General features: G+C 35.7%; 1 protein-coding gene across 15 annotated transcripts in view; it reads left to right on the top strand.

Annotated features, from left to right (window-relative positions):
* The window catches only part of SYNE1 (spectrin repeat containing nuclear envelope protein 1), a 280,905-nt gene that overhangs the window by 211,102 nt on the left and 46,740 nt on the right, over window positions 1-23,063 (top strand). For all 15 annotated transcript variants that reach the window (XM_015858221.2, XM_015858220.2, XM_032443851.1 and 12 more), the window contains 17 exons: window positions 168-341; window positions 747-878; window positions 2,739-2,935; window positions 4,110-4,242; window positions 4,602-4,784; window positions 5,369-5,518; window positions 6,587-6,763; window positions 9,194-9,349; window positions 11,571-11,726; window positions 12,428-12,598; window positions 13,612-13,745; window positions 15,023-15,227; window positions 16,154-16,336; window positions 17,595-17,741; window positions 18,513-18,667; window positions 18,999-19,146; window positions 22,817-22,911. In XM_015858221.2, the coding sequence (XP_015713707.2) occupies window positions 168-341; window positions 747-878; window positions 2,739-2,935; window positions 4,110-4,242; window positions 4,602-4,784; window positions 5,369-5,518; window positions 6,587-6,763; window positions 9,194-9,349; window positions 11,571-11,726; window positions 12,428-12,598; window positions 13,612-13,745; window positions 15,023-15,227; window positions 16,154-16,336; window positions 17,595-17,741; window positions 18,513-18,667; window positions 18,999-19,146; window positions 22,817-22,911 (2,696 nt within the window). The remainder of the gene's footprint in view (window positions 1-167; window positions 342-746; window positions 879-2,738; window positions 2,936-4,109; window positions 4,243-4,601; window positions 4,785-5,368; window positions 5,519-6,586; window positions 6,764-9,193; window positions 9,350-11,570; window positions 11,727-12,427; window positions 12,599-13,611; window positions 13,746-15,022; window positions 15,228-16,153; window positions 16,337-17,594; window positions 17,742-18,512; window positions 18,668-18,998; window positions 19,147-22,816; window positions 22,912-23,063) is intronic.

Raw genomic sequence — 23,063 nt, 5'->3', positions numbered from 1 at the left:
TGTCCTGATTGTAATTTGTAAATTGTTTTTGGAGGGAAAAGTTTACAATTCTGTATCTGCCTATACTTGATTATAATGCTATTTTCTTAATTTGTTGTTTTAGTAGTAATGAATTGAAGAAAGATTGCACTTTCCTTCTTTTATTCTCTTTTCCTCTTCTCTATCAGGAATATTTTCAGGGGTTGGAGTCTCACATGATCCTGACAGAAACACTCTTTAGAAAGATGAGTAGTCTTGCCCTATTGAAGGAAACTCGATCACACTCAGAACTAATGACACAAGCTTCAACTGTGTTAAAGCTGGCACATAAACGAGGTGTGGAGCTGGAATACATTCTAGAGGTAATAATTTGTTCTTTTCTGTATATCCATTGTAATCTACTACTAGGATGCCCTACAGTGGTTTTCTGTGTGTGAACTGAATTGATGGATGTCATTCCTCCTTGCTGTACATACAAGGGACTCATGGACAGCATGTGATTTTGTATTGAGAACTTCAGGTGGCATAAATTGGATTCCTCTAAATTTGAAACAACTGCTTAGCTTTATGTGACAGGCGTTTTCTGACCAAAAGCTGTGCTTCATGAAGAGATGGTGTCTTACTGTAGATTTTTAAGACATTTTAACTGCTGTTTCTGTACATTCACAACAGTGCAGCTGTAGTATTTAAGACCGAGAAAGCAAGTAATATATTTAAAATTCACTCAGGAATAAAAAATATAGACACTTACTTATTTGTGCCTACAGACTTGGATGCATCTGGATGAAAATTACCAGGAACTTACCAGACAACTGGAATCTGTCGAAGGTAACATTCCCACAGTTGGTTTGGTGGAAGAGACAGAAGACAAGCTCACAGAACGGATTAAACTTTTTCAGGTACTTTGTAGTTATTCTGTATGGAAAAGTCTGATGGAAGGGGACCTCTGTAGTGATTCTAGCTGGAGTCCACTTGGAAGGACAGTTGGAATGGTTTGAATCAGACAAGACTTAGTAGACTGTTGAGAATGGAGATCCTACAGTCAGGCTGGGGGCCAGCTGCAGTGCTGTACTACTTTCTACTGAAAAAAATTCATATAATGTCCAATCTAAACCTTCTAACTTTCAGCTTGTGACCATTATCATTTTTATGTTGTGTGTCACTACTAAGAGGCATTTATTACCATAGTATTTTTAATGCTACTCCAAATATTTATTGGCCTTTTTTAGACTGGCCTTTGGTCTTCTATTTGCTAACACAAAACAAGCATACTTCCCCAAGTCTCCTTTTAAAAGTGTGCTACAGGTCCATAAATGTCCTGGACTGGTTTCTTCTTCTTGAACATGGTAAGAGTTGAGGACAGGGCAAAATTGGATACACTAGCTACAATCTTACCAGCACCATATGGATAGAGATGATAAAATAATATAAGTCTGTTGACCACACTCTAATGTATGCCAGTGCTGTGGGTGCCCCATAAGTGATGTAATCATTATGATAGATGCAAGGCTAAAACTACCAGCTGTTCCTATAATAGTCTGTACTTAGAAGGAATGTTATTATGCCAAAGGTGCAGAATTTCCATTTCATTTTGAACTTTGTCTGGTTCCTGCCTTACTGAGATTTCAGTTTTATCAAAGTGCCTCTGGACTCCGAGTCTGCCTTTTTTGTGTGAACACTCCCCATCTAGTAGTGCCACCCACAAATTTATCATGAGAATGCTCTCTATTATCATCCATGCCATTACCTATGATATTGAAAATGTTTGGGCTCCAATATCAACAATCCTTGTACTACTTTACTAATTACTGACTGCCAGCCAAACATTAAGCCTTTGATCACTAATTTTTGAATCCAGAAGTGCAAGCCATGCAGCATTTCTCCAGCCTTCACTCTCATCTTCTGGAGGAGGGTGCTGTGGGAGACAGTATCAAAGGCCACATTGAAGTCAGCTTCATCCACAGAGTAATTTTGTCAGAGAAACTAGTCAAGTTAGACAGTCCATACTGAGTATTCCTGATTGCTTTTTTTCTTTTTGTTCTTGGAAGTGGAGTCCACGATCCTTCTAGAGAGCAAGATGAAGCTAGTCAGCCTGCAGTTCCTTGAGTTATCTTCCTCTTTCTCACCTGCAATAGCAGCTTTTATACCACATCCTGTTTGGTTTTTTTTGGTCTGTTCTCAGAATCAGAGTTCTAACCCAGTGCTTTTTTTGTGTGCTTTGTAGTATACGAAGTACTTTGAATATTCTTGTTTTGTTTCCAAAAAGATGTCTGACACATTTTTCTTGCAAATTTACTTTCCATTCTTTTCTAATCTGAATTTACGATGTATACTCTTTTTTACCAGACAGCTTTCTGCTTTTTTAATGCTATGAGGAGAACTTAAGCAATATATCATCTGGGAGCAGTTATGAACTATCAGTATTGGTTTTGTTTAGTGCTAGACATTGTTTCTGTTTTCTTCTTTCCTTTGCCTTGTCAGTTTCATAAATCAGGTTATTTGAATAACAATAATTAGATTCTACTATTAAATAAGTTTTAATACTATTTTTTTTTTTTCTTCTCTTTGTGGCCACATCTAGATTCAAAATTAATCAGATTATCTGCTTGATGAGTTTCAGTGAGTTCTATAGAGGGAAAAAATATGATGTGCATAGGTAACACTGGACATGCTGCAAATGCAATAAAAGAAAATAGAGTATTGAGAAAGCATAGCAGCATAAACTTGCAAAGCTAACTTTCTCTCCTCTGTCATTACAGCATCTGAGATCTAACCTGACTGAATATCAGCCTAAATTATACCAGGTACTGGATGATGGGAAAAGGCTACTTTTTTCTATTAGCTGCTCAGATCTTGAAAGTCAGCTGAACCAACTGGGGGAGCACTGGCTGAGTAACACCAGCAAGGTTAACAAGGAACTTCACAGGCTGGAGACAATACTGAAGTACTGGACAAGGTAATCACAGAATCATGGGGGTTGGAAGGGACCTCCAGAAATCATAGAGTCCAACTCCCCTTCTAAAGTGGGTTCTGTAGATTAGGTAGCACAGGGAAATATCCAGGCATGTTTTGAATAGCTCCAGAGAAGGAGATTCCACAGCCTCTCTGGACACCCTGTTCCAGTGCTCTCTCATCCTTAAATGCTGATACAGTGAACAGTATAAGCTTCTTTAATTACACTGTTGAATTCAAAGTTGCTCTGAACCCAGAACTTCTATAGTCCACGTTTAAAGGAAAGTTCTTGGAAATGCATGTGATGGTTTGACACTAAAATACCCTACTTCTATTCTGTACAAGTGCTATCACATTCTCTTATGTACGATAAAACTTGATAACAGTGAGTGGGAAGAAGTGAGAAGACATCTTATTTAGATGACTAAATTAGAAGTTCCCTTTCCAGTGGTGAGAAGTGGTGTATTCTTTGCTAAATAGCATGAGTAGTGTCAGCACAATCTGGTATTGCCATTGCTGGATACTTGGTGTTCTGTGTAATTGTATGTTGAGATGGGAACATTTAGCTGCCTTTAGTAATGTGCATATACTATTTTTGAAATGCATTCTCTAGGAGATGTACGAGATTTCTGTATTCGTAGTGTCTCTGGCTTGTTCGCTCACAAGCCTTTCAAGAAGGATACATAAATTGATTACATATATAAAGGTTATCCTCATTCTAACATTTACTTAGCATATGGAATGATGTCCAGATAGTTATTGGGGGGAAAAAGAATAAATCAAATTTATGATCTGGGATGACACATGCTAAAGCTTTTTAAAGACTGAGCTTTCTCATGGAAAGCAGAAAAACTGATTGTGTGATACAGGGCCGGGGCACTGTTACAGCTCCTCTGAATAGGTTGATGGACTAGTTAGTTCTTCGTTAGACTTATTTTTCCTAAAAGGTAAAGTCACGGGTAGGAATCGTGGATGTGACAGTTAAAATATGAACAACATGGTACCTAACCTTTCTTAAAAATTAAATCACGCTTTTCTGAAATTTGATAAGAGAAATAAAAGCTCTGTTTTTTAAAAATCTGATATAGGATATTTTCTTCTAACACATGGAAGAGACTACTCTTTTGGAAACAGGAAGTGGCAATGACTATGTTAGTTTTCTGTGAACATTTTTACAGGTATCAAAGTGAATCAGTTGAACTGTCACACTGGTTACAATCTGCAAAAGAGAGACTTGAGTTCTGGAGTCAGCAGTCTCTGACAGTTCCTCAGGAACTGGAAGCTGTTCGAGACCACCTGAATTCCTTTCTGGTAAGTTATTCATAGGCCTAGAACGCCATTTTTTCCCCCCTCAGATTACTAATAAACAGCTTAGAAGTCACATAGCTTTACTTTTTCTCATTGCAGAAGAGAAGTATGCAAAAAAATTTAAAAAAAAATAAAAAAATTCACTTCTTTTGCTGAGTTTTCCTTCCAAAGGCTGATGTGTTTGCACATTCAGAACTGAACTATTTTTATGATTAAAAATAGTTTGTTTTCACTTTGTGTGAAATATAGCTGGTGAACACTAATAGAAATTCTATTTTTGTTAAAGAGAAATTAGGATTTTTTAGATTTAATATTTAAGTACAGATAATTGCATATTTCCACAAACATGATTCTGCTTATAGGAGTTTTCAAAAGAAGTGGATGCTAAATCGTCACAGAAGTCTTCTGTACTGAGTACTGGGAACCAGCTCCTCAGACTGAAGAAGGTAGATACAGCAGCATTGCGTGCAGGACTGTCCCAGATTGACAATCAGTGGACAGAGCTGCTCACGCAAATCCCAGCAGTACAAGAAAAATTGCACCAGGTAAGAAAGAACAGTGGAGGTCTCTAATGTTCCAGAAAATTCAAACCATACTGTTGGCCCCTTCTCTAAAAGTTGGTTCCTTCTTGATTGTCTTTATTTATTTGAGAAAGGACAGGAACAACATTTTCTCCACTTTATAGTGGAAAAGCCTATACTCGTGTCTATATCCTGTCTACCCATACTGTCTAGCACTAACTGATGCTAAATTCAAACTTTCCTGGTTGCATTTGCTAAATTTTAAGTGACAAGCAGGTAGGCTTTTTTAAAAACATTGGTATAATGTTTGGAAAAAAATAAGTGCTGTTTTCTATCAGCTTGTTTTCTTTAGAAGATATTTTTCTTCAAGATCTAAAGACTGGGCCCAAATCTGTGGAAGGCAAAGTCAAAATGGAATCTTTAGGTTTGTGTCATGAAGAATGGAAAAAAGAAGAGCTTTAGGTTGTATCTTTTATTGAAAGCTTTCAATAATTTTTTTTTTCCACTTCATTATTTTATGAATTTTTAGTCATATATTTGGGGTGTATAATAATGATGATAAAAGCAAGAAAATAATATGTACTGTCTGAATTCTGTTATCTCTACAGCTACAGATGGACAAAATTCCTTCTCGCCATGCTATCACTGAAGTTATGAGCTGGATTTCCCTGATGGAAAATGTTATTCATAAAGATGAAGAGAGTATAAAAAGCATAACAGGACAAAAAGCCATTCAGAATTATGTCCAAAAATACAAGGTATAGCATGGAAATGTAGATTTTATTTTCAAATGATCTCCATGAAATATGTATATGTATGTGAAGTAGAACTGATTTAAGTTAAAAATAAAATAAATAAATAAATAGGTGTTCTGGAAAGGATAGAATTATGCACTGATTAGAATGCAATGACATTTGGTATAGCAAAAAAGGAACCACAATTAATATTACTCTGATGCTTAGTTATGGCACCAATTTTAATTTTTAACATACTTACCTTAATATCTAGTTAATCAAAAGCAATATGCACCTTGTTAGATGTAGTTTTTGTCCAAAAATGCACTTTGCAAATAAGATTTCACAGATTTTCTGCAAAGCCTGTTCTTGAATGGAAAGTATGCACTGTTTTACAAATTAATAAATTCATCAATATCTGCAGTGAAAATGAAAGATGGTTTATCTTAAGCTAACTGTTAAGAAGGAGTAAATTAAATTTCAGCTTTTTCCAGATCAGTAATACTCCTGTAATAGATCTGTACCCAGGGACACTATTCTCACTGACAGAACAGTTTTATTCTTCTGAAGAATACTAATTATGATACATTCCAGATGTTTGTACAAGTTATGTGAAACATGGATAACTCACATTCAGTCCTCTCAAGAGTTTTAAGGAGTTGCTTTACTTCTTGGTTTATCTTCTCTGTTTATAAGAATAATTTCCATAAAATCTCTTGGTGGAATTAAAAAAATATATATTGAAACTAAATCAAGTGAATAGAACTAATAAACAAACTTTTTTTTTTTTTTTTTAATTTGGTAAACCTGATCCTTGAGACCACTATCAGTAAGTTTGATGTTGTTTTGCTTACATTTTCATTTTCTCTGGGGAGAACAGGCAATTTCTTTATTCCCAAGGCAGCATACTGCTATCTTAGTTCTAAATATTTAGAAGAGAAGTATCAGTGTTTTTAATTACTGTTCAGATTCTAGAAAAATACTTAAGCAGGATTGTAGTAGGGATGGAATTTGTGAATATTTTTCTCCTCTGTTATGAAGGATACTAAGAAATGATTACATTTTTTAACATATTATTTCCTTCTCTTTTAGGGTTTCAAGATAGATTTAAATTGCAAACAATTGACAGTAGACTTTGTGAACCAGTCTGTGCTACAGATTAGCAGCCAAGATGTTGAAAGTAAACGTAGTGACAAAACTGATTTTGCAGAGCAGCTCGGAGCAATGAATAGACGTTGGCAGATCCTACAAAGCTTGGTAACAGAAAAGGTAAAACCTTCAGCTGCTCTGTTGTGAACTTTAAAAATACATGCAAATATTCTCGTAGTATACGTAGTAATGACTAGAAGTCTCTGCAGGTCTTCTAATCCAAACTCCTACTCAGTGCTAACTTTACAGTTGGGTGAGATTGCACAGGGTCTTGCTTTCAGGACTTCTGAAAATACATAAGGATGGATTTTCCACAAACTATCTTGGCAGCTTTTTCCTGTACTTAAGCACTGTCCCCTGCCTCTGTGGGGAGCAGGTTTTTGCCTTATGCCCAATCAGAATTTCTGCTGTTTTAACTCGAGTTTGTTTCTTCTCTTTTCACTGTGCACCTTGAAGAAGAGTTTAGCTTCATCTCTACAGTCATGAGTAGAAAAGTGCAATTAAACCCTTTCTTAACCTTCTTTTCTCCAAGCTAAATTAGGTGAGTTTCTTCTTATAAGTAAAGTACTCCAGCTTCCTAACTACTTTAGTGCCCCTTCATCAATTTGTCAATTGTGAGGGCCCAAAATCGGTCACCAGAGTCAAGGAGAATGGAATAAGCCCTTTTTAGAAAAGTTGCTTTCTGCCAGCCTGCACGTTACCTTGTCCAGTTTGAAGGACTCTGCTTCTACCTTCACTGAATTTCTTGAGGATTCACAAGTGTATTCCTCCATCGTGTTGAGCATTTTCTGAATGGTAACTCTGCTCTGCAGCATATCAACTACTTCTTCCAAATCAGTATCGTCTGTGAACCCAGTAAGAGTACAGTTCATCATGTTGTTCAGTTTATCAATTAAGATATTAAACAATATCAAACTTAAGACTTACCATGTTGATCTGGCAGTCTTGTAAGTGGCTACCAGATAGACCTTGAAAATTTTTACCACTGATCTTTAAAGCATTGCTAAAGCCAGGCTAAACGGTATCTACTACTCCCCATTTGCTGTTTATGTCATCGTAGAAGGCAATAAGCTATTTCAGGTTCAATTTGCTCCCAGTAGGACTACATTTATTGCTACTTCATGCAAGTGGAAACGATCTATTACAGAATTTGAAGTAGAGCGTTCTTCCATTCACCAGAAACTTCCTTCATCCTCCATGATTCTTTAAATGTGATAGCAGCCTTACAAAAAAAGGCTGACATTGGCATCCTTGTACACATTCTGTCTTGTTCTGTAAACTTCAGTGCAGTGAGCAGCACAGTCATAGCCTTATCCTCTCTCTCTTTTTTGAATTTTTAATTGTAACTCTCTTTCTTATTGTTATCTTACATTCTTCTACCATTTGTAGTAAATTTCTTCTTTATCCTTATCTGAATTGGGTCATTTTTCATTCCTTTTCCCCAAAAGGGAAGAAAAGGGCCTCTTGCCCTGTCATACTTGAAACTGCAGTGTTGCCAAAGGGCTCCCTGGGAGACATGAGAAGGAAACCTTGACAGTAGAATCAGAGTGAAGAAGGTACTGTGTGGTTCAGCCTATTCTGTGGTTTTTATATTAGGTACTGATGCATTTATAATGAATAACAGGAAGAGTTCTGTCCTTCAACAGCTATCTCTAGCTAAAATTTTGCTTTTCTAAGACCAGCCCTGCACAGCCAGGCATCCACTTCCATTCACACTTCTTTTTCTGTTTTAGATCAGTAAGAAGGTCTCAGTTCTGCCCAAACCTCCAAACTCTGCCACACTATTTCCTTGTAGCCTAGGATTTATCTTCTTGTGACTTGAGGTAGTTGTCTTTGAAGATCATCTGTCTTCTCCTTTGCCCTTCTGTACAGCCACACATGGCATCGTTTACTTGAACAAACCAAACATTACTATACCAGGACATTCTAAGTATCTTTAATCTACTACTTGCTTTCCTTACTTGACTCTCAATTGTCTTGTTACTCTGCTCAGCTAATTGACCAGGATTCAAATTCTGCTATTGTTATTTATCTGTTTTATGTTATCTTTCAAAGAATGGTTACTACCTAATCATCCACTGAATAACACCTAGATCAGAAAAATAAGAGTGATTATAAAGCAGCCAGTTGCCAAAGGAGGTAATATAAATCATTGTCTTTATCACAATTATAAGGAACAAATAAAGAATGTATTTCTACATACCTAGTTTTGTCTGGGGAGTCTTGAGGTACATACTCTCTGAAAAGTATTCAATTTCATAAAATTTTCTGCCAAACCATTAGTTCTTTTCCATGAATTGTGATTTTTGAATAAATTATGTATATATAATTATTCTTGGATGAAGTAGATTTTTATTTTTCTTTTAATTATGAACTCTTTTACAAATAGCAAATATATTTCAATTTGAATACATGTAGTATTTTTAAATTCTGAAAGCATTACTGATTTCTGAGAAGAAACTGGTCAGCATTGATTTTTAATGATTTGTTTAACTGACCCAGAATTAAAGGTAATTGTATGAGAAAGTATGCGCTCATATTTCTTTGCAGATCCAGCTGTTGGAAAGTCTGCAGGAATCCTGGACAGAATATGAAAATAATGTGCAGTGCCTAAAATCTTGGTTTGAAACCCAAGAGAAGAAGCTGAAAAAACAACAGAGAATTGGAGACCAGGCTTCAGTACAGAATGCTTTGAAGGACTGTCAGGTAAAATTCCATCCTAAATAACAATAGTCTAATTCTATCAGTTAGGAACAAGACTTAATAAAGCCCTGTGGTATTTGTATACCATTGAAGTCAGTGACCAAATTTCTCTGTACTTTCATGGGAGAGAGATTTCATTTCTATGGTGCAAACACTAAGAAAATGAAGAAAGAGCATTAATGTCTGTCTTAAAGATGTTTAAAAGCAACAAATGTCATTACTATTTGGACACTCAGTATTAAACTGTTGTCATTTCCAAATATGTCAGGCTTACTGAACTTAAAATACTGTTAAAGGAAAACTTTCCTCTTTGGCCAATCATTTGGAACTTGATGTAGTGAACACCATGCTTGTCAATTCAGAAACTTGTTTTTTCTGCCTCATCATTGCCCTACTCTGCTGCCCCATTTCTTCTTTTCCCCCTGGTACTCTCATTTCTTCAGTACTACACAAAGAAATATGTAAGAAGAATGTATTTTTCTTTTCAGAATATGTTTGGAATCACACATACTCAAATATTCAGCTAGCCAGAAAAGAGAACAATGCCGGACTCATTTCACATAAAAAAGAATACAGTGTAATCTTAATTAGAATTGGCAAAGGTTGTATGAGGCAAAGCTCAGCTACTCAAAATACAGATCAGTTCATAACCATCTCAGTTTTTAATGTAAAATTTATACAAGACTACACAACAGTGAATAGGGATATGCAGTGGACTCTGGGCATCAGACTAGGAACAGCACATATTTAAATAATCAGAAAGTTGTTTCTGGAGCTCACAAACTAGGGTATATTGTAAAATTGCCAGTGTATTAAGCTCATATTTGATTTTCTAAAGACAAATATTTTTTTAGGTCAAGTATGTTAGAAATCATACTTTCATTTTTTCCTAATTTCTTGACTCAAATTTTCAAATTGGACCCAATGCCTGCTTTCAGTTAAAGTGTCTTTATAATTTCATCACAGTATGCCCAAACAACTGAACCAAGTGTAATTTACTGTAGTCTGCCAGAATTGGCAAGTTATGCTTGGACGTAGTTCAAAGCTGAAGCTAATTTATTACCTCTTTGGTTTCTTTAGGTCAGCGAAGTTAGCAAACATGCTTAGGTAGCCAGTTACGAATGGTGAGACTTTGATCATCAGAGAAACAAATTATTTTAGAAATAACAGTACCAGACACTCCCAAGTACACCCTTCAACTAGTAGAAAAGCTCCAGCTTATTGATTAACCAATGTTAGTTACTGCCTACTGTCATAATAATGAGTGGCACCTTTATTTTTCATCACAGATCAGAAACAATAATGAATCTTTAATTTTTCCACGACTTTAGAATCATATAGTTGATATCTCTCTTTACAGAGAACCAGAAATATTTGCTGCTACTACTGTTTGAAGCTTTTGCCTATTTTGCCTTCTGAATTTCTGAGTGATCCTGTTAAAATCTAAATTACTTTTATTTCTGCTTGGTGAAAAGCCAGATATGCTACTGGCAATCGAGAAGTGTATAATTTTAAAAAAAAAAAAAAAAGTAAAAAAAAAAATTACTAGTAATAGTTTTGTAAAAGCGTTATTCAGGGTTGTAATCTGTAACAAGATCATTGCTATAAGTTATAACCAAAATTTGAAAAATTCCAGAATAAAAGTGCAAGATTAAACATACAGCAGAGGTTCAGTCCTCAGGAAGGTGGCTTTGCTGGGAAATGGCAAAAGAATAAGGATTGCACTTTGTGCAGAGAGGCACAACAAATTGACGTGTTTCACTAGGAAGTCATCTTGTCCTTTTCTTTGCATGGTAAAGTAGAGTTTTTCCAGAATCTTGAGCCAATTTTGGATTAATTAAAAAGTCATCTGTGCTCTGGGACAAACTAAGACGCACAATTTTCCCATGTATTTGAACTGCTAGCCTATTTTTAATTAAGTTTGGACTCTGTAATAAGAGCAGATGGTCACAGCAGAAGTTTAGTGTACAGGACATGCTTTTATTTAAACTAAAGACATGCAACTGGGATTTAAAGGGAGCTTAAAATATTCAGTAAAATTGCTGATGAATTGTGATTCTCTTGTGAATAAAATCAAAGTATGTAAGTGTGCCTTTCCTATTTTTAATGTTGTACAAATTGAGAAGCATATGGCTGTCTTTTCTGTCCTGACTCACTATCTACCCAAGTGTAGGAAAAAAAAAATAAATAAATAAATTCTCAGATGTCATCTCTTTCTTTTAAGGAATTAGAAGAATCAATAAGAACAAAGGAAAAAGAATTAGAAAGCATAGAAAAAAGTGGTCTGTCTTTGATACAAAACAAGAAGGAAGAAGCTTCTTCTGCTGTTTTGAATACACTGCAAGAAATCAATCATTCTTGGGCCAACTTGGATCACATGGTAAAACAATAATCAAACTTCAGAAATCAGAGTATATAGGAAAGGGATAAGTAGATGTTTGCAGCTTGTGTATTTCTTTTGTGTTGTAGAGGAAGAAATTATAAATTGTGTATCTGTTTTCATCTGCCTCCAAGCTTGTGCATATATTCCACATAAGATGGGTGTAGTATATTTTACATTCTTAAGATTGAAGCTTTTAGATGCCTCCTAATATTTATTAGAATAGGATCAAGTGTAAGTAATTACCATTTCAAGCACAAGTAAGGCAGAGTGAGGAGAAAATCAGTAAGTACTAGCTGTCATCATCCAAAGATTGATAGCATCAGCCCACCTTTCAGGAAGAATATAGCACAATAAAGCCAGACGGTCTACTGACTTTCCTAAGCTGACTTGCCTGCCTTACAGAGTCAAGAAATTTATCTTGAGCCTAGTCTGAAGCAAGGTAAAATGGACTTTTATGTATTCTGAGTCCCTGCCATCCTATACTACTGACTTGATTCTGTAAAAACAGAACTTACTGCATAAGAACTGAGTGCAAGCCCAGCTGGTGGCAGTGCAGAATGTTCTCCTTCCAACAGGTTTAAGTTTAGGCCTGTGGAACAAGTAGTATCTGAGATCAAAAGGAAGGAAATGATTTAAACGAAAGCAAATAACTTTTATGTTGTCCATTTACCTTATTTTTTCTCCTTCCCTCCTCCTAGGTTAGCCAGCTAAAGATATTGTTGCAGTCTGTTCTTGATCAGTGGAGCATTTACAAAGTAGTTTATGAAGAACTAAATAGTTACCTGATGGAAGCCAGATATTCTTTGTCCCGTTTTTATCTTCTTACTGGTTCTTTGGAAGCTGTGAAAGTCCAAGTTGATAATCTACAGGTAAAGAGGAATACTGTACCTCTTCACATACTAAGGATGGATTTGAGGATGAATGTCCTCATTTTATGGATACAGATAAATATACTTTTTAGTCGATGGGTTATGGAAGTGTGCAGATACTGGCACAGTGGAAATACTTTATCAAACTGCCATTGCAATTGTGGTTTTTTTTTTCATTTTTCTAAATAAATTAAGCAGTGATAGTTGTTTTCTTAGTACACTGTTGATATTACTTATATTTTGAGCTATAGGAGTTCCAAATGCTGAAACTCCTTTTATAAAATTATGTCAGTGGATTAGGTTTATATAGACCGAGTTTTTCCTTCAAAGAAAGGTGTTCTCAGCTTTCACAAATCAACAGTAATTCCAGATTTTTAAAGTAACAAGAATTTGTACTGATAACATTTACCAGGAAAATTAAATTTGCAATATCATTTAAATATTTTGTGTTATTGGAAGATATAAAGAGCATCTGTTAACACACTTTACAGCCACTCCTCTTTCTTTTCATTTATTTATGTATTGTTTATCAGAGATGAGTTAGCAATAAAATAAGTATAAAAAGTCATTTTAATTTTTAAGATATTGGATTTATGAATTAAGTCAAAGATCAATAACTCTATTCTCGTAATAAACCTTTTTTGTTTGTTTGTTTTTGTTTGTTTGTTTGTTTTAATGCTCTTTATTTTCCATGTAATTCTAGACAGGAAACATGATTTAATTTAATGTCTTCCATGAGGTTACTTTATTTCTAAAGGAGTTCTGTGCACTTATGTGGTCTGTGCAAAAGTATTTGCTTACAATAATTTCTTCTATAACATTTTTAATTTTTAGAATATGCTGGGTTAAAAAATGTAATTCTTGATACACCTGCCTACTGGGTTAGATAGAGCTAGAATTAGTCTTTACATTTAACAACTTTCTAGCTAGACAGAACATAAGACATCTAGTTTTGCATTCATAATCCGTACAATGAAATAGTTCCCGTGACTTTATTTTTCTATATGTTTTAGAGCCTACAAGATGAACTGGAAAAACGAGAAAATAGCTTACAGAAATTTGGTTCTGTGACCAATCAGTTATTGAAAGAATGTCACCCACCAGTGACTGAAACACTTACCAACACTTTGAAAGAAGTGAATATGAGGTAGAAAATATATTTTTGTTGAACCGTACTTTTCAGATTTATTTACGCAGTTTTCAATCATTTTAATTTCTATTGTTCTGTGTTATTTTATGTATTTTTTTTTTGTTTCTTGTTGCTCCTTTTGCTAGAGAAGAACGGTCTCATTTTCCTACAAAGAACAAATGCAAGATAGTTTTCTCTAGCAAAGGATTTGGACTTTACTGTCTGTAGCTTTGCTCTGTGCATGGCTGTAGTCAAGTCATCAACAAAGATTAATCCTATGCTGGAAAGTAATACTGCACTTAAAGTTTTGAAAGTCTGTTTGATTTGCTGTGCATATCAGTTTCTCTAGGATTCAGCTTACAATTTATAGTTGTAGGAATACTATGACAGACTCTTATAAGATTTAAGTTTTTGCCAGTAGTGTGCAAACAGCTTTCCCAACTTTGAATCCAGACCAGAAGGAGTCTGAAGATTTACTCAGAGAAGTACAGAAAATGAATTCCAAGATTAAAAGTTGTTTTGGTGTGAAAGCTGTCGAGTTTGGGTTTGGGTGTGTGGTGGTGATGGTGGTGTTTGTTTGCTTGCTTGCTTGGTTTTGTTTGTTTTTCCTGGAAAAACATAATCCTGCCAAACTCCCTTTGGTTCATCCTCTACTGGAAATTGGAATTGTGGAGAAAAGATACTGTAAGATGTAACGATACTGGTAATAATTACTGGGGGAAAAAAAAAAAAAAATCACTTTACTAGTCTTTTCATCTACAATTGAAAATACTGTGTTTTTCCCTGGTAATTAAATAATGAGCAAATTTGACAAAAACATTACATTTGAGAAAGTAACTTTAAAAGTGCCATTAGAGCCAGTACTGCAAATAGGATTTAGAATAGGGCTTTATGAATCTAAGGGTTCTACGAGAGTTTGGAAGTAAACTGCAGCAGAATGTATGGTTTCGTATTTACACCTGCTTTGTGCATCTCAGGCCCCTGATGGAATCTGGTGCTTGCAGTTCATGGCCAGTCATGACTGGTTTTCTGCGACAAACCAGTGCTAAGTGAAACTAGCAGGAGATTCACTTCAAAAAGTGCCATCAATCTTTGACCTCAAATATTAACATGCAACACCAGACCTACTGTGACATGTGAGAATGTCATATCAACATATTTCTTTGATTAATTTTTGTCCCTGATGTCTACATTGTATTACCAAATTTCTGAAAAGCCACAACACTAAGGCAACAGCAGCAAGGAAGTGGGGCAGGTATAAATGGCTTAGAGTATTTATCTTATCTCTTCAATAGGTGGAATAACCTTATGCAAGAGATTGCAGAGAGACTACGTTCCAGTAAGGGTCTCCTTCAGCTGTGGCAGAGGTACAAGGACTGTTACCAGCAGTGCTCTTCTACAGTCCATCTACGAGAAGACCAGACCAGTGAACTGTTGAAGACTGCCACCAGTAAAGACTTTGCTGATGATGAAGTAACCACCTGGATTCAGGACAGCAATGTATGTTTACTTAAGCCTTACATTTTTTCATATCTCTGTGAGCTAAAAGTCAAAACAGTTACTAAACAGTGTAGTTGGTGTATTGGAAGCTTGCATGCAAACTTATTTCCTTTTGCTGAAGGATCTCATGTGTGCAAGAGAGACAGCTTAACCTCTGCAACCCAAATCTCTATTCCTTGTTGCTCTGTTGTTTCAGAATCTTTTTTCTGAAGTCAGCTCTCTGGAGAAGATGGATACATTCTATCACTTATTTAGTCTTAATCTCCACATTTTAAAAAGCTTTTTGCTTTAGCAAGAATCTCTACCAAATCCACTGACTTTCTTACTCAAGCCTAATCACTCTTTCTGAATGAAGAGAGACAAGGTGTTTTCTGGATGTCATTGACATCCTTCCTTGATGTTCTTCCATTTTCAAAACCATGTTTCAGAGCAGTAAGGTAGTTTATCTCCTGTCTGTGGTTCCATACATTTTGATGTATTTTAGTTATATTAATTTTAAATGTCATTGATTTTAAAATATATAAATAAATAAATTTAAAATTGTATTTGCTTTAGGGTAAGAAAAATAATTGCAAGAAGAAAAACCTCAGTTGATCTGTTGGTGTTAGGACCAGCATATCAGTAAATCCAAAGTATAGTTTTCAGCAAGTTTTCCCTCATCAGTAACTTTGGCTTACTCAATAACAGTTGTGTGGTCACTTTTTTCTGCTCCTCTGCACATACATATTAAAGAATTTTTAATCTATATATCATTTCCTTTGTTTGCAGAGTATCAGTGGACATTTTTGCATTGCAATACTGTAGTAAATATGAATTCTTTATGTAGAGGTGATGTTTCTTCATTTTGTTTCTTCTTGTTGAGTGAGAATAGCACAAGCTGAGTGTCAGGTTAGCTATTCATATCTTTATTCAATGTGTTGCCACAGGATCTTCTTGCTGATATAAAGACAGCACAAGATTCACTGATTGTTCTTCAGGAACTGGGAGAGGAGTTAAAAAGCCAGGTGGAGGCCTCAGCAGCAGCAGCTATACAATCTGATCAGCTGTCTCTGAACCAGAATCTGTCAGCCTTAGAACAAGCTCTATGCAAGCAACAAACTGCACTTCAGGTATGCAGACAGTGTTTTCATTTTTTGCAACTGATCATCCTGTTAATCCTGAAAACACATAGATTACCCCGGTGTGTGCCCCGGTAGCGCAAGTGGTAGGAATGCCGCATTGCAACACCGGAGGCCCTGGGTTCAAATCCCCCCTGTGGCGCAAGTGGTAGTAGATCCGCTCTGCTACACAGGAGGCTCAAATCCCGGGGGGTTGGACTCGATGATCTCTAAAGTCCCTTCCAACCCGCACGAGACTATGATACTATGATACTATGATACCCACAGCCACCCAGGAAAAGAGAGTAATGTGACCTGTTCATCTGCGTTTTCCAGTCTTCCCTGGAAGCCAAAGCAGAAAGTATAAAATATGCTGGAATGAAATACAGAGACCTAGTAAGAAGGTGCATGTTCTGGGAAGAAGGGGGGGGAATGTGTGTATCTGGAATGCCAATGCAACATTCTTTGGGAAGACAGTAATAGTGCAAATGTCTGGATCCACAACTACTGCTTCCCCACAGACTGCCTCCTCTCTTCCCAGCTTGTTTGTTAGTGTTAAAACAAGTGGTGAAAGATTCAAAACAGATGCATATCACTGATTCCTATTAATATTGGTGACCATACTCACACCTACAATTTGTCTCAAAGCCTGTACATTAGATGTTGTTGATTGCTTCTGTCACTTGGTACTGAAGTACAAAATGGGGTGGTGGAATGTGTTCTGTTTAGGGACATATATGTGTGAAAAGGCAATAGGGCAGTGGCATCTCGTTAGGTGACAATGGATTTACCAAGAAATTCATTTTTGTCTAAAGTACACTTGTTAACATAAGGAAACAAAACAGAAGAGGAATTTTTTCATTTGAAATTTCAATAACAGAAACTAGTCGTTGTCTTTGTTTACAAAGTAAATTAAATTGAGGAAGTAGCTTTATAAAAGGAAGTCAGAGAAGGAAGTCTTAGAGTAAAGGAGTCTTTGTACTGAAATGCTGCATTCTTGCAATGATCAAAAATCTCATTTTCTCGCCTGATGCAAGCATTACAGCAAAGTCTTTATGATAAAATAATAATAATTAAAAAAAAATTATATCTACAGTCTGTAAGTTGTGCAACAGTTGCAATTGCTCCTAGCCTATATAGCTGTATTTATATAGCTACAAATGCATCTCATTATAGCTCTGTAGCTATAATGAGAATAATCAGGAGCATAACAGCAACTTGGATGGTATGTTATTTATGTTCCTAAATCCTGGGTTATTTTTGATTGAAGGCTGGAGTACTGGACTATCAAACGTTTGCTAAGAACCTGCAAGATATTGAGGCCTGGGTAACAGAAGCAGAAGCAAAACTGAAAGGCCAGGATCCTGGTCACACATCTGATCTCTCAGCAATACAAAGTAGGATGGAGGAACTCAAAGTGAGTAACAAATGAGAAATTGTTCTTTATGTTAGCCTAGTTAATTTACACACAGTATGCAAAAATATCATATGTACACTCTATACATATTAAGGAACTGTCACTCATGCAAAGTAAGACTGAGGAATTCGAAGTTTGCTGGCAGCCAGGGAGTGGCTGTCTGTGTTACAATGCCTCTGAGTAAAGAAGAAAAGGAAAAACAATCTCTTTTGATTAAAATGAATATCAAATTAAAATGGGAGTGAAAATATTAGTATTTTGGGGGATTTCCTTTATCTTATTCTTTTCTGCACTTATTTTGAACATATAGAGTTCCTCACTCATTCATATTCAATTCAGGAATCAACCCATCAATTCATTTTTAATATGTTATACTGAAGTATAATGAATAATGTGTACAGTGTTGTATGTATCTAAGCTTTCACACTCTGTGTTTTGGCAATTTTTTATTTTTATTTTTCTTTAAGAGGATGTAAGAGGAAGTTGATAGCTTTTGCCATTTAGGCTGGCTTTTTTTTCATTTTAATCATTAGTTAACATTTCTTCTACAATTAACTAAATACACATGGTATTCCACTTTTGGCGTGCTAATAAAAGTACATTTTCCTGAATTGATAATCTGGATAGTTCTGTACAGTAAAACATTTATTTCTTCATTTGTTAAAAGGGTGAATAAATGTAATGTAGATTTGCTAGCCTAGCATTCAGGTGAAGAAACAAGGATAAAAGCTTGCTTCAGGCACTGTCTCACTTTTGCAAACCTCCTTGCAGAGTCAGATGTTGAAGTTCAGCAGCATGGCCCCAGATCTGGACCGTCTTAATGAGCTGGGTTACAGGCTTCCTCTGAATGATAAAGAAATCAAAAGAATCCAGAACTTGAACAGACAGTGGTCTCTGATCTCGTCTCAAACTACAGAGAGATTCAGGTGGGAATAGCTAAAGATTGTTGTATAATTTTCTTAGATTACAATAGCTAGAAAGTATACTTTTTAATTAACCAAAGCTCCTCCCCTGGTATGCTTAAGTGAAAAGAGTGAAGCCAGTGAGTTGTGGTTTTTGCCTCAAATCAAAATTTGACATGAGGAGGAAGAATATATATGTATATTTTTTGTGTTACCTAAATAAATAAACGCAACAGGATGTGAAAAAGCAGCACTATCTGACTAGAATTTCTGCTTGAAAGTTCATTCAAAACTCAGTTATGTGTGTGAGAGCAGGAGACTTACCTGTATTTATCTTTTTTTTTTTTTTCCCCAGTAAGCTACAGTCTTTCTTGCTGCAGCAGCAGACATTCTTGGAGAAATGTGAAACTTGGATGGATTTATTAGTTCAGACTGAACAGAAGCTGGCAGCAGAGATTTCAGGAAACTACCAAAGTCTTTTAGAGCAACAGAGAGCACATGAGGCAAGTTATCGTGTGTATTTATGCATTATTACAACTATGTAGAGTACATCAGTATTCAATTTATACAGAATTGGAACTTACATTCTTTTCTGGAGTAATATAGTAGTAAGTGTTAAATTAAATGGCTTTTATCTTTTGAATATATCTTAATTTTAAAACAACAGCATGCAAATATATTGTTCCCATCCGGAGTACTGTGTCCAGGTATAGGTATGGAACCCCCAGTACAAGAAAGACAGAGGAGGGCCACGAAGATAGGTGGCTGGAGTACCTCCCCTACGAAGATAGGTTGAGGGAGCTGGACTTGTTCAGCCTGGAGAAAAGGCAGCCTCATTGCAGCCTTTCAGTACCTAAAGGAAAGATTCATGATCTTTGAAAGGTCCCTTCCAACCCAGGTTTTTCTGTGATTCTGTGTTACCCAGTTAGTAGGAGGGGTTGATTTTCTGTCTGCCTTTTTTGTACAATATACTGTTGTGTCTCTAAGTGCTTGTCCCCTGTACGTGGTCTGCTTGATATTGATTTGTACCAAAGGAATCAGTGTTTTATTGGTCTTATTATAAGACCTAACTGTCCTCACACATTTTGACCTTTTGTCTTCAGTCCTCCTTGGAGATCTCTGTTCTTTCATTTTATTCTGGTTTTGTTCATTTGCCATTAAATTACCAGCATACACAGAATCTGAAAAACATTTTAAAGGAAGACTTTTCTGTCAAAAGCTGAGTTATATAACTCATCATGATGCCTCCTTTGTGTTCCTTTCTGTAGCATTTTCTTATTTCTCTTGGAGAACACATAGAGTTGATCTTTGCTCTGTGCTGGAGTTGTTTGTTTGCAGACTTTTTACAACAAATTAAGAACTAAACCAGCTTTTGCTGCAGAGAAAAAAGAAGGATGCCTATCAGGTTCTTTGGTGATGTCAAGCAATGCACGTTTTTTCTCCATCCACATTGTTACTGCCAAGAATCCTAGTGAAGATAAAGACAAATCAATTTTCATACCAGAGTTCCCATGTGGCATATAATAGTTTCATTTCCCAGAAATCTTTCAGCTGAACTACTACGGTACTCAGGAAAGATCACAGAGGAGTCGTGTCCTTTTACTCCCTCTGTCTTATATCTAACAGCATAGTGTTTGGGTGGCTGCTTGATAGCAGAAATTATTTCACAATCGTTTTTGCTTACTTCTTTTTATGTTTGTTTTAGCATTTATCTTCATTTGCTTTTGCAAGTCTTGTTCATTTCATTTCATCTCAGTGCCACCAGCACTAACTGGACAGAGAATCTTTGTAGTTTGTGATGTGTCTGCTTTTTGACATTTAAATGTTCAGTGATACTTTTCTAACGTTGTTATATACAGTCACAGCTATAGTTCTGGAAAGGAGTTAGCAAGGATCTTTCTGCATGCACATACTTCGAGATCTCATCCTAGTTCCCTGCTAAAACCTGGTTCTCCTTAATCTAGATGAAGCAGTTCACTCAGATGAGCATTACTCAGGCACTCTGTAAAAGCTTTATTTATTTCATGTATATAAAGTTATCTTTCAGAATGCAGAGAAGGAATATCTGTTTCTCTAAATGTTGCATTTCATCAACAGAAAATGTTGAAAAATGTAATTTATTTTTTTAACTTAAAGCTTTTTGACATTTTAATTAATTTTAATATATTCAATGGACAGTGTTCTTTGCAATATCTTCTGATGCTCATGAAGAAATTGCTTTCCACTTCTCCCAGCTGAGTTTTAAATCTAAATTCCTTGAGAGGATTTTCCTTTCTTGAAGAAAAGGAGAAAATACTGTTTCTACATATCACACAGAGTGGATGTTAGGATGCATCCAGTTCTGTTGCCAGCTTTCCAGCTCTGACTCTTACTTTTGCTATTATTTTTCAAACCACCAATGTAGGCATGATGCCTTTTCCAAATATCATGGCTAACACTGGCATCTGCATTGGATAACGTTCATGACAACCATATAGTCATTCTTGTGTGGTTGTCCAGATATCCATCTACAAACCTGGTACATTAGTTGAGACTCTCACACAGTGCTGATGCACTGAGACAAGCATTTGCAAAAGTGCTGGTGGAGAAAGAGAGTTGCTTGCCAATACATTTTCAGACTATTTTCCTTCATTGTACAGGTACTGTGTATTCCAATACCTACCCCCCTTTTCCGATTCTTTGAATATAGCAATCTGCATATGAGAAGAAATTGGGATTGCAAGTGGTCCCACATAGCAGAATCTCTCTCCTATATGTAGAGTTTTTTAATGTGCATGCGCAGAACAAGTAGATGTTAAGAGGAATAGCTCTGATTTGATGTAGGACTTGAGTACATCCTCTATAAGCAGAGTTCCTCATGCTTGATAATGTTCTATTTATTTCATCTGTCTTTTCAAAGTAAAAAATATAAAATATATTGTCATTGTTATGTTCTGTTTGATCTTTGAACAACATTGTTACATGCTTGCCTCTTGTGATCCATCTGTGCCCTTCCAGCTTGACAGAAATGGTTATGGCGGAAACTGAAATTTCTTCCTTCTTACTCAGCTTTCTGAAGTTCTCATACCTGTAGTATGTGGTTTCGGTGAAACTGCTCAGCAGAGATATTATTTTCCCTCTGTTCCAGGCTTGGTTATTCATAAGTGCCTAAGTATTTGAAGAACATTATCAAAGGCATCTTCAAGAAAATTAGGCAACGCTGTTTCTTCATATAGAAAAATCCATGATTTGATTAACAATGCCTAAATTAGTTCAGTGATTCAGAGACACAGATTTGCATTTTGAAAAACAAATATGTCACGTATAAGTCCTGAGGTACTTACAATATTCTTGAGAAGTTTAATTGCACAGGTGTCAGTTGATATTTCACTGACAGTTGCAGATGCAGGGATTAGTACATCACATCTTGAGCTGATATGAAGCTGTATAAAGGGGATAATCTGGACTTGGAGAATCTTGGCTTATAATTCAGGCAAGGTAAATATCAATTTAGAACACCATTACTAACAAAAGAAAAAAAGTGTATTGATCTTCATACTTGCACACTTATTCTTTGAATCTCCCTATAAAACATTGTGAGCATGGAATGGGTCTAGTCCTCAGCTGACACCTAAATGTATTTCATATGAAGATAACAAAATAAGTAAAGATGGTTCTAAAAATAAATTTAAGTTTTATTTATCTAATCAATGTTTGCATAAGTAGTACTTAGGTAATTTTGGTCATAAATTAAGTAATAATGGAGTTTTAAAAGTAGTACAAACAGTTCATTGTGACAGATGGGAAAAATTGGAAACTAAATTGGAGAACATGGAAAATTAATTTCCAGCACTTTAACTTGGCCGAACATTTGTTTTAAGGTAATTTTGTTGACAGCATAAAATTATATTAAAAATTCATTTCACCAACCTGCAGATATTAATTAAATTTGACAAGTATTAGAATACTCTTAAACTTGTCAGAAAATAACATATGCTCTTGTGTTCTTGCAATAGATTCTATATATAGATAGATACTCTTGTAAATTATAAGGGCATTGTCACAATTGTACTCAGAGATGTAATTCATAGCTTCCATTGATATTATTTAGCTTTTAAACAACTTTTTAAAATTGCAAGGAACTAATAATCATTAAAAGAAGCAGTAATTCCATCCTTGTCTCTTGTGCAACAGCTATTCCAGGCAGAGATGTTCAGCCGTCAGCAGATTTTGCATTCAATCATCTCTGATGGGCAGCACCTCCTAGAACAAGGACAAGTAGATGACAGGTAGACATTCTTGCGTTGTAGCTGCTGCTGGCTGTATGAAGTAATACTTAAATTATTGGGAGATTTCTGAACAGATAATATTGAAGGAGATGTCAATATTCAGATTGTGCTCTTCTGAAGCAGACTTTACTGTCAATGCAGTTAAGCTATTA

Source organism: Coturnix japonica, chromosome 3, assembly GCF_001577835.2.
Source record: "Coturnix japonica isolate 7356 chromosome 3, Coturnix japonica 2.1, whole genome shotgun sequence".
In the NCBI taxonomy this organism is placed as follows: domain Eukaryota; kingdom Metazoa; phylum Chordata; class Aves; order Galliformes; family Phasianidae; genus Coturnix; species Coturnix japonica.
This window is presented reverse-complemented; position numbering and strand designations above follow the sequence as displayed.